The 12,500-nt window shown below is 38.6% G+C and overlaps 1 protein-coding gene across 3 annotated transcripts in view; it reads left to right on the top strand.

Annotated features, from left to right (window-relative positions):
• The window catches only part of LOC125032094 (raf homolog serine/threonine-protein kinase Raf-like), a 21,363-nt gene extending 11,339 nt beyond the window's left edge, over positions 1-10,024 (top strand). Inside the window, exons 8-14 of one of the 3 annotated variants that reach the window (XM_047623086.1) lie at positions 2,928-3,112; positions 3,448-3,659; positions 3,893-4,060; positions 4,643-4,751; positions 5,840-6,043; positions 6,316-6,450; positions 7,276-10,024. In XM_047623086.1, the coding sequence (XP_047479042.1) occupies positions 2,928-3,112; positions 3,448-3,659; positions 3,893-4,060; positions 4,643-4,751; positions 5,840-6,043; positions 6,316-6,450; positions 7,276-7,452 (1,190 nt within the window). In that variant the 3' untranslated portion in view covers positions 7,453-10,024. Of the gene's footprint in view, positions 1-2,825; positions 3,113-3,447; positions 3,660-3,892; positions 4,061-4,642; positions 4,752-5,839; positions 6,044-6,315; positions 6,451-7,275 lie in introns of all 3 variants that reach the window. The other 2 variants (XM_047623085.1, XM_047623084.1) reach the window with 2 other exon arrangements.
• The last annotated feature ends 2,476 nt before the right edge of the window (positions 10,025-12,500 follow it).

The raw sequence follows: 12,500 nt of genomic DNA, 5'->3' as shown, positions 1-12,500 counted from the left end.
ACCCTAGAACAGATCTTATTGACCCAAGGAGGTCATGAAGGTTGTAAGAGACTCAGATGGTAACCTGCTTTCCATTTGGGAATTGTGCACCTGTATTCTCTTATCAGATTTTGGTGGGTTTATATTTTGCGGTTTTCTGAGAGCAGTAATGAGTAGGACCAACAAGCCAATTTTCCCGGTATTTGGGATACATGTTGTTGTTGTTATTGTTATTACTATTTTTTTATTATTTATTTCTCTAAAGCATTTCTGAATTTTGTTGCTGTAGACATTGTATATTTTCTATAATCATGCTTTTGTCAGTTCTCATTTCATGGGAAAGGAAAGAAATTTTGCACTGTGGTAATGTTTATGTTTTCATTTATTAAGTTGTGAATATGTGTTGGTAAGTAAAAATTGGTTTATGAAGGAGGGATATTCAACCAAAATTTTTTTAATTCTGTATATTGCTGTTCAATTGGTGAAAATCTACTTTTTGGTTTGATATTTTTAACCCTTGTTATGGTAGGCCTTTTTTTCTATGAAATGATTTTTTTCTATATCACAATAAGGGCTACCATATATGTCAAAAAAGTCATATGCTTTTAAGAAGATAACTGCTATTGATAAGAAGAAACTAAGGGAAAATGTTCCTACTAACTTTTATCCAATATATGACATTTTTTCTCAAATAACGAATGTACTTGAGAAACTTTAAGAAAAGAGGGAAGAAGTCTGCAGGTAAGAGAGTTACTAAACAAGCTCATAAAAGGGATATCAGTTTAATCTCTCTTGATATCAGATAATCCATCTTCTGTTGGCATTTACAAGCTTCAGAAGACTTTAGCTGCACTTATAAGGAGAATGTTATTCACGCGTACTTCTTTCATGCTTACTGTGTGCGCAGTCCTTGTAGTGGGTTGTTGATGTCTGTGTAAAGACAGCCAGTATGTAGACTTTTTGTATGAATATCTGTTGTGTTTCTTGATTTCTTATTAAAAATATACATATACCTATGGTGGAACAATATAAAAGATTGCAGCTTTGATTTTTTTTGTATATATATATATATACCAAATACTTATATATCTTTGCAGTAATCTACATACTGGTCCATATAAACAATACTCAAAGTTTTCAGTGTCTTTTTTTTGTTTTTGTTTTTGTTTTTTAATGATTTCTATTGATGTTATTAAATGGAACCCCTTGTAGTTGGGCAAGACTTAGCCGTGAAATATTTGTAAAATTTTATATACAGTTGTTCCCTTTTATATGTTTCTGCAAATTTAAAACAGACTTGGCATTGTCGTATATATTTCTTAGTTTAATTTTTTTTCCTTTTTGTATTCAATTTCAATAATACATCTTGTTCTGTGGAATATTCAGTTTTAGTTGACGGAGGAGAAGACCTTTTGATCTTGAGTTGTGGAAACGTCATGGTTTGCTGTGTACGTTTTTACGGTTTTTGTCGGCAGTTCAGTCCAGTCAACTTTTTTTTTTTCTGCAACTTTTTGTTATTGTTGCTGACAAGATAAAAAGAATGGTTGCTGATGAATTTGTTAGACCTAAATTGTTGCACACTGCATAAAATTAATTATGGTAATCCTAGCTTGAGCATGCACTGATTAGGATCTCATAATAAGCACAGAGTAGATTTTATTGTCTCTTTTATCTGTTTAGTTTAGCTAAAGAAAGATTTTAAAAAAAGGAATCAAGCTTTTTATACTCTCTGGCACTGCATATGATCATTATTATTAAAAGACGAGCTCTGCTTACCAGCACCACGTTGAATTTAGCACAGGGATATTTACCTTTCAACTGGGTGTGCGGAAGTCACTGTCCTTGAGGAGGTCTTGTCTGTACCTTTTGGAATTCTACTCTCGGAACATGTTCCAGGTGTCATTCGAAAGGGACTGGAATGATCACAATAAAGATTTGTTCAGATTTTTTGATGTCACGTTGAAAATTTGAAATGTGGGCTTGATTGATTTTTATCTTGAATATGTATATATGTATGTATTTGGTTTGTTTATTTTTTATACCCCCATACCATGTTTATGATCCTTGATTTGCTGCTAAATAGATAAAGTTGATAAAGATTTGTACATATTATTTTGTAGTATGGTATTAAATGTAATTCTGCATAGACATGATTGACAGCTGTCAGACATTTTGCTTAGATACATTTTGATTTTGTCAATGAATCCTATTTGCTTTCCATGCAGTAGAGGAAGCAATTGACGGCCGTGATGCACTAGTAGAATGAGAGGTTATCAGGTATAGTAGCAAAGGAGGAGGAAGAAGAGCCTGACTTGTAGTTAACCATGAAACAAGATTCATTTTCAGAACACATGAGTCTGTTTAAAGATGTAATGATAATGAAGTGCAGAGGAAAGTCAGAGAAAATTATTTTTAATTCCTCCTTTTTCAATGTAGGTGCAGAGCCATTGCAGTAACGAGTAATTAACTGTAAAGACACCTGGGATATTACAAATCAGTGGGGAAGCTATCTTGTAGAGCCTTTCAGCTTATCTTGCTTAATAATGATTACTGGTTCAAAGAGAGGAAAAAGAAGTAAAACTAGACAGTTGATTGCATCAGTTTTGACTAAGAATGCTGGGTGTCCTGTATTGCTGGGAGATTTGGACTTTAGAAAGAAAATGTAATGTGCTGGAAGTATTGTCAGTTATCTGTTTATGATGGGAGAAGTGGCTCAGTGTTTATATGTCTGCTAATGTGCATGTGCATGTCTCCCCTACCATGTGGTTCCTCTGCTGCCTGTGTTGCTGCTGTGTACGCCTATGCTGCACGTCTACACGGCCTCTCCCGGGCCTTGCTCTGTGCAGGGCTCCACTTCTTTGGGTCCTCAACGTTGTACCTCCATGATAGTGGGGGGGGGACTTGGAGCCCCCCCACACACATGTCCCACATCATGATGCCCTCCCCAGGGTATACAGGAGGTGGGGGGATCCTAGCCCCACCTCCCTCGACCAGCCCCACCAGCAGCCCCACGCGCCCTGTCCAAGGCTCTCACTCTGCCCAGGCCTCCCCCACCAACACTCTCAAAACTGTGCGACCCAGAGCTAGATCAGCTGATGAATCTGTTTCAGGCAAGAAGGTTAGTAACCAGTTAGTAAGTATTGCCCATGTCTCTGTTCTAGGTTTAAGGCCGGCATTTTGTATTGGGAGAAAGAACGGGAGTGATAGAGTGAGCACTTGTAAAAGATTCTCTTGGGTGAAGTCAAAAGTGGATGAATTTTTGAGCAAGTGAATCAAAAGGCATGTGGGGGAAAAATGATAGAATGTGTAAGGTGAATGAGTCTGATCCAAATTCTGAGTAAATGATCTGTGGATGAATACAAATTTGCCTCTGAAAATAGAATTTTTGAAATGGCTGTAATATCTGACATTATAAGAAATAATGTCTTGTAAACAAAATTCTAAGTGTATTCTTACCATCTGTTTCAGGTCAGACAGTCATCAAAAGACACAGTGGAGGACTGGGAGATACCAGTAGATGAAATCCTGATTGGTCATCGCATCGGGTCTGGCTCGTTTGGGACTGTGTATCGGGGTCACTGGCATGGCCCGGTCGCAGTGAAAACCTTAAATGTCCGTGATCCGACACCAGCACAGTACTCAGCCTTCAAGAATGAAGTCTCGGTACTCAAGAAAACAAGGTGGGGTGTAGTGGTTTTGGCACAAGAACTGATTAATATGGGTATTCAAAAAATTATAGAAGACTGTAGTATATATTATTCTCTTCAGGCATTGTTTACTTGAATTAATTCAATATATATGTGATATGATATTTTTATGCCTCTACAAAAATGTACAAAAGATGTGTGAGGTAATTTACCCAAAATCTCATGAAAGACTTCCCACCTTGAACAAAAATCATTCTTCATTTCAGACACGTTAATATATTGCTGTTTATGGGGTGTGTGAAGACGCAGCAACTGGCCATTGTGACACAGTGGTGTGAAGGCTCTAGCCTTTATAAGCACCTTCATGTACAGGAAAACAAATTTGAACTTATGAGAATTATAGACATTGCCAGGCAAACGTCACAAGGCATGGAGTAAGTCTCTCTCTGTTTAATTAAGATAAGTCTACTTAAGATATTGTGTTATTTCACAAGTATTTATGTGTTGGGGAATTATTATGGAACTGTCACATGGGAGGACAGCTAGAAGTGATATTCATTTTGGCAAAGATAAGGGCAGTCCACTGCTAGCGCTACTTCTGCCAAAAGTGTTTTATTATATGGATGTGTACTTAAAATACAAACATAGCACAACATAATCCATCTTCACCAGATGTTGACAAACTATGCCTTGTTGTCAACCCTTCATGTATGTAAGAAATCAGAATGGGAAGCATATTCATTGATTTTTTATGTAAATTAACTGTGGGTATATGTATGCTAATTTTGATTTGTCTTTGTATTATTTAATTCACTTCTAAGGAAAAGTTTTTCTATTTCATCCACAATTTCAGTAAATACTTTAGAATCAGAGAAGTATGAGAGATATTTGAGACTGTTCTTTGTTTATATACAATCAAGTCTAATGATTTTATAGAAAGGAAGGAATCTGTGTTAGTATACCCTCCCCATGTTAGTGTGTTGCAGAATCTAATGGTTTGTTATTTTTCTTTTCAGTTACCTCCATGCAAAGAATATTATTCATAGAGATCTTAAATCCAATAATATATTCTTGCATGATGATTACACAGTCAAGATTGGTGATTTTGGTCTGGCTACAGTCAAGGTAATTATACAGTACATTTGTAATTTCCTTTGGACATGAATTGTCTAGGTAAAGTATTTAGTTCTGGTGCAGTGAGTGAGTGACTTGCCATTCACAGTGCATAGTGGTTGTGTACAGACCAGAAGTGTGTTGTGAGACTATAGAGTCAGAAATGTGTAACTGGAATCTGTATCTAAAATATGTAATATATATAAAAGTTTCTTGGATTCAGGTACTATAGTTAGAGAAATGGGGGTGGAATGGGTACACCTTCCACACAAGCCATACATGCCCACCAACAGGAGCTGTTCCCCTGTAGCTCTCCTCCATCCCCAGTAAATGTTTACCTTTCCTACCACCACTTCTGCTCTCCTTGTAGCCACCACAGCCACAACATTAAAGGCATTAAACATTAAAGAAGAAAAAAGGTGGAAGGACTAATATACTTGATGCTATTTTTTCCTAGTTGTGTTTATTCTAATTGTTTGTAAAAATGGCAGTAATGATGCAGGCAGTAGAATGGAGAGATGAGTACATTGTTGTAAATGAATATATCCATAAATCTTATATGAAAAGCTCTTAAGGAATTCTGCCCATGTATTGATTGATGCTCGATTTTCTCTGCTTTTCTCTTGAACATGCTTATATTTCAGTGACTTCAAGAATATGATTTTAAACATATATATAAGGTCAGCTTTGAAGATTTGATAATGTTCGAAGGTCGGATTCGAATAGATCATTCTGGAGATTAGCCTTAACCCAATGGCGCCGGGTATAGCAAATTAAAAAAAACTCTACGCTCTGGCGAACGCCGGCAGCGCGCCGACTCTGAGCGCGTGATATCGGTACATCAAGCCGAATCATTGCCTCGGGGCGTTTTGGCGCGGCGCCGCTGCGGACAGCCGCACGCCTCACATCGTGCGTATTGTTATGACGGCGATAGCCGTGACCCGTCGCCATTGGGTTAATTGATATTTGAAGATGAGACATTAGATTCAAAGTATTAGTCTTCCTTTGCAGACCAGTTTAGATATGAGGTTTGGTTTTGGAGACAAAACCATCTCTTGGGATGAGTTTAAATTCAAAGCTTAACCCTTCTCTCCTTCCAGGGTGGCCGCTGGAGCCAAGAGAGCCCGGGAGGCAGACAGATTCAGCAGCCGTCTGGATCAATCCTCTGGATGGCGCCGGAGGTCATCCGTATGCAGGATGAGAACCCGTACACTTTCCAGAGTGATGTGTACGCCTTTGGGATCGTCTTGTATGAACTCTTTTCGGGCTGCCTCCCCTATTCGCATATAAACAACAAAGATCAGGTGCGTGTGTCCATTGTTTGTGTCTATGGGGCAAGAATTTGGGAGATTCAGCATGGAAATCTCTTCTTGATGATGATGATAGAAATTGCAAGTGCTTATTTGAATGTGCTTGCTGTTTGATGTATTTGTTACTATTAATCATGATTTACTGGAGAAATGAGAAAGATTATGATATTTACCAGGAGTCTTCATGTCAAATATATTTGACAAGGTGTTGTATGGAATTTTGCATTTAGCACTTTGTGGATACAGTATTTCCTATTTCTTTCCAGATATTATTCATGGTTGGCCGAGGCTTTTTGCGGCCAGACATGTCTTACTTACGGTCAGATATGCCCAAGCCAATACGTCGCATCTTAGATGATTGTATTAAATACAATCGAGATGATAGACCGCTGTTCCAACAGGTACGTGAAGATGCTGATCCTTTTGTTTTTGAATATTTGAAGAGCTTTTTTTAAAACTGATCACTGTTACTGAAGATTTGAAATACTGTACTTAAGCATTTAAGCGGAATACAATTATTTTAATTAAAATTTGTAAACATAAGTATGTTTGCTTACATTCTCCATTACTTTCTTTATCATTCTCAGAATCACTCTTTCATTCTCACAATCACTCTCCTATTTACTTAGTCATTCGTCTATCGTTCATTGACTCTTACTCTCATTTGCAGTCCTATTATTTAATTCACACCTCATTTTCACTCCTTTACTGCTCACTGATTTTCACTTTTACTTATATATTTACCTCTCTTTCAGTCATTCATTCTCTCATTTTTATTTTTTGCATTCATCCACTCTAGGCACTCACTCAATCACTCACTCACTCACTCACTCACTCACTCACTCACTCACTCACTCACTCACTCACTCACTCACTCACTCACTCACTCACTCACTCACTCACTCACTCACTCACTCACTCACTCACTCACTCACTCACTCACACACTCACACACTCACACTCACACTGGAGGCATAGAATAAAAAACTTGTCCACTCATTCACTCACTTGCACACACACACACACACACACACACACACACACACACACACACACACACACACACACACACACACACACACACACACACACACACACACACACACATATATACACTTGCACACGAACACTCACAAAATCATATACATATGTTTGAATATATCCTACACATGCATGCACCCAGTTTTGCCAGGGGCAGCCTGACCAATCTCTGGTTTCTTCAACAGATCCTAGCCAACTTAGAATCACTAGTACGTTCCTTGCCAAAAATACATCGTTCAGCAAGTGAGCCGACACTTACGCGCACACACCTTAACAGTGACGACATGATCTATTTGTGTGCGTCACCCAAGACACCCATCAACTCCGGCGCCTTCCCCTTCTCCATGACCGGCAACATTTAGTGTGTGCGCTTGAAGGTGGTCGCCTTGGATACCACAACAACCCTTGTTGTCCCTCCCCCCCCCAAAGGAGACTCTGCTAGACTTGTCAGCTGGCGTCCCGTGTCCTGCGTCTTGTGTCCTGGACTCTCAGCAGTTGAGCCGTCAGACGGAGTATTCCATCGCACGCCGGCAGCGGAAATTCTTCGGAGAGCCTCATCCCCTAGGCCATACCAGCTGAGTCACCACATGGAGTGCACCTCACCTAGAATCCACTGAGAAGTTCCAAACAGCTTACCTAGGCTTGCCAGCAGATTTGTTCCATGGACAATAATCTGTGTTAAGTTGTCTTAGACAACATATCCAGGCTGAATCAATGATATTGTTAAATGGACAATAATTTTTATCCTGAGTTGTCCCCAAGAGCTACTACAGACCTTACAAACTAAGCCACCTGAGGAGCCAACTCCCCAAGATCCCAGACGAAGGAGTTGCCTCACAGTGCTCCCTGGCCTCATCTACTGAGTTACATCAACTCCCCTGGTCTAATCGTCTTAGTTATGTCAACTCCCTCGGCCTTATCAGTTGAATAAATTCCATCTCCATGGTTTTTATCAGCCGATTCATCATCTTGGCCTCATTAGCAGTATTGTTGACTCCCCTGGCCTCTTATCATCATCATCATCATCATCAGCTTGTTGGTGTGTGGTGTTCAGGCATATGCCAGCTGTTTTGTATCAGCAGTGGAGGTACGTCACCACCTCAAGCCTTATAAATTATTTGCCTCGGTTATTTAGTGGACACATCAGCAGCCTTATGCCAGTTCAGACTATGGCTCCATCTACCCAAGCATTGCGCATGTTAAGGTCTTTACAATATAGTATTTCACATAATTAAGGTGATGATATCGTGTGTGATTTTTTAGTTTCAATGCGTCCTCTGTAGATGTGAATGCAAGCTACTTGTCCCAAATTGTTATGTTTACTTGACCATGCAGAAGTGTACCTAGCTACAGTTTAGAGAAACCAATAATTTGCTAAGAAGTAAAGAAGTTTGATAACTGTATTCAAGCTTTGTAAGTGCACAGCCTTATGTATAATGAAATAGCCTTTTTTAGGTCAATTTGTAAGGTTTGCTTTTATGTGCAACAGCTTGAGCAAACTAGTTTCTTTGGTTGCTCAACTGTCCTCCAAAATAAGCAGGTTTTATTCTAGTCTCAAGCGATGTCAATTCCTATCTATGGGCATGTAATAGGTTATCCAATATCTTGTATGGAACTGCATTAGGGTACAGTTTAATGCAGCAACAGAATTTTTATCACAGTGTGAGATGACTTTCTATCAAGAACTTCCCATTATTATTAGTTTGTTAATCAAATTTACTTTTCATTTTATTTATTTGTAATTCTTTTTTTTTTTCAAGTACTTGCTACTATTCCCTGCCTGCTCAGACGCAATGAATTAGCGGCACAGGCCACTCGAGTCATTATCCCACGTGATGCCATCCATGATGTATTACACCTCTGTGGTTGTCGAAGGGACTCCACGCACCACTCATGAACATTCCATAATAATGACTTGGCAATATGTCATTGATCTCCAAGTACTAATGTGATGAATGAAATGTATTTTTTGGTGATAATGTATTAGTTTTTTTGTTTTTGTTTTTTGTTTTTGTTTTACTTTAGTTTCATTCAAGGGTAGTAGTTGTAGTAGAATGCATCTGTTCACAAGGCCCAAAGAGCTCGTTTTGTATATTTCTGCCCCAGAGTATAGTCAGATTGAAATTCTTAGAGACGAGATAAATGTTTTTTAAATATGAATTTGCAGTTGTGAAAGGTTGTCTGTTGGTAAGCACTATCAAGAAATTGACATTGTCTTGATTAGCCCTACAATATAAGTACACCCAGGAATTACAAGGGAAGTGGCATGAGGTGAAAGATGTGCTTGCAATATTGCACCATTTCTAATTGGAGAACCCTTCTTGAAGCTGATTGAGAATGAGATATACTTACAAAGAACAGCTATCGGCACTATAGACCTGCAGGTAGTTGTGAAGGCCAGGGGGATTTGCATCAGTAGAGCCAGGATACTGCCAGGCTTTGTCGACATACTGGTCAGCTGTAAATAACCTTGGAGGTCACCTGCACAAGTCAACTAGGTGTGGGGAGCAAAAATTTGTGATTATGTTTTGGGGGTGGCGGATGGTCGTGTTGAAGGCAGCAGACCAGCAGGCCCTCACAGCTTCAGTTTTCCCTTGTCTCCCCTCCTCTCCCTTTCCCTCACCCGAGCCCCATCCCTGACCCCCCCCCCCTCTATCCCTCCCCCTTCCCTTCCATCCCCTCCTCCAGATTCCATCCTGTCCGTTACTTTCCTTTTTAACCTCACTTTCCTTCTCATTTTCTTACTCATGTTCCACTCCTTCCGACTGTCCCACTGTCCCCCTCCAACCCTGGACGCCACCAGTCCATGTACAGACTTCACACTGAGTGATACTGTCGTGCAGTCATCCCACGATCCATTACCATATTGTTTTATCATCATCAAAATGTTACTCTGTATCAGCTTTAACCATTTTAAAATAAAAGACGAGCTTCCTCGTATCTTCTGAATACCCTCCTTGCCTTTCATTGCGTCGCAGAAGAGAAACGGCTCTGCGTATTTATTTCTGTCACTGTTATTGGTTCAGTGCTTTACTTTAACATAATTGGCCCGGGAACAAGAGGCTACCGAGTAAATCCGCGCTCTTTTGCAAGCTCCTTATACAGGGGAAATGTATATATATTATATTTTACCATACCCCTATATATTATATATATATATATATATATATATATATATATATATATATATATATATATGTTAGACCATACACGGGGGAAAGTCGACTCATGAAAATATAACGAAAAGAAGGATTCTGAAAATAAATCTGCAAAATCATAAGATACGGGAATTTAAAAATTACTGCAATGCAAACCGTGAAAAGAGAGGGAATATTCGTGCGCATCGTTAACTCCGCAAAGCATTATTTTTAGTAACGGGGAAACTTCAAGCATCGAAATTCAACTTTGCACATATTCAAACACTGAAAGATGCCAAATGTTGCATCATTTAAAAGCAAATCGTTAATCATCCTCAAAAAAATGCAAAAGTAACAACGCACGCGGACGCACATGCGCGCACAACCATTCAGAGAGAATACAGGAAGGTCTGACATGAAAATGAAAGAACTCAATGAAAAGTGGAAGAAGCGGAAATCAAGACTGGCAACGGTAGAAAATCTTAAAAAAATTCTGCAAGAAAAAATCGGCCATCAAAGCACATGAAAATGTTAAGCGATGTATCGACAGTAAAGGAAACGGTAAATTAAATAGAAAAAAAAAGAAAAAAAAAAGAAAAAGATAACAAAGGAAGAAATTAAGGCAGTTTACGGTAATGGCAAATAAAAGTGAATCTAATGGGCAACACGCACGGAATATTGATAATTTGGCTGATGCAAACAGGGACATACATTAGGACACGAGGAAGAAGTTGTAGAAGATGCAATTGAACGATACAACGAGAGCAAGAAACTGATTGTCAATTCTCTGACGGTCATAAATCCTGAATTCTCGGAGCAGAATATTAGAGGTCATAAGAGGCTGGGATCATTCGAAAATGGAAAGAAACGCCCTTTAAAAGTGACATTCATGAATAAGGAAATGGTAACTGATGTAATAAAGAAAGTCCTGGCCACCTGCGAAGAATATAAAATCTGGATAAGAGAAAATATGACCAAAGATGACAGAGAAATACTGCAGATAAAATGGAAGAGGTAAAGAACAAAAATGAATAAAGACTGAAGAAAAAAAAAAGGCCTCTAGCAAAACATGTCCACTGTTGGAACCAAAATGAAGAATCAGAAAAAGCATTAGCCTTGCAACCAAAAGGAATACCGAAAGTTTATATAGAAATAATTTATGCAAATCTAGATGGTTTATCTTCGAGGTTACTAGAACTACATATAATAATTGTAGTGAATAAACCAGATGTAATATGCACCACTGAATCCAAACTGGCACCTTCCATAGACGATATAACATTAAGACTAGGGTTCTAATAGTTGGAGAAGAGATGGGCAAGTGGAAACGGAGGGGGGTAGCAATATTAGTAAGGAAAGGAATTGTTAAAGTTAGAGATTAAGCATGACCCCACAGTGGAACTAAAGGCAATTGAGGTAGAAACAAACGGGGTAAACATAATAATAACCACACTGCACATGTCACCTCATGCATCGGTGTGGTCACAAGAAAATTACCAAAAACTAATTCAGGAAACGTTAAAGGCCCTAGAAAGGAAATTCTTGTAACAAGGGACTTTGATAGCAAAATTGACTGGGATAGTTTCGATCCAAGATCACAGCCAGATTCGTGGAATGGAAAATTACTACAAGAAATAAGTGAGTATTGCGTTTTCAAAAATATAACCGATCATACCAGGGTGAGAGGGCTAGGTAACCGTCTATTCTTGACCTAATATTCACAAATTAAAGATATGGAGAGCTGTCCAAGAGGGACCATGTTGTGATTAAACTAAAATACTGTCTGCGACTGGACAAACTCATCACAAGTAAGGAAAGAAAGGGGAAATACAATTACAAGAGAGATAATTATAGAAGCTTTAAAAAATTATCTGATGGCATAAACAGGGAAACAATCCCAGACGAAGAGAACATTGATATACAACGTTCAAAAATTAGCGAAGCCTTTAAGAAAGGAGTAGACAAATTTGTATCAAGATTCAAAACTGAAGCAAGAAATTACCAAAAACAAGCAAATAAGCACAATCAGAGATAATAGCATTGTTTAAACTCAGGAGGAGGAAATGTATGAAATCCTTAAAGAAGAATTTCAACCAGTCTGTCTAGGACAAACGCAAATCAGAATATCGCAAATATTACTCTAAAAAAAAAAAAAAAATGAAATGGATTTCGAACCGAGTCCTTAGGGATTGTGCCGGAGTAATGTGTACTCCCTTACTGATAACATTCCAAAATTGAGTGAGACGGGGAAAACTACCAAAAGCTTGGAACCT

Source organism: Penaeus chinensis, chromosome 14 (assembly GCF_019202785.1).
Source record: "Penaeus chinensis breed Huanghai No. 1 chromosome 14, ASM1920278v2, whole genome shotgun sequence".
Lineage (NCBI taxonomy): Eukaryota > Metazoa > Arthropoda > Malacostraca > Decapoda > Penaeidae > Penaeus > Penaeus chinensis.
This window is presented reverse-complemented; position numbering and strand designations above follow the sequence as displayed.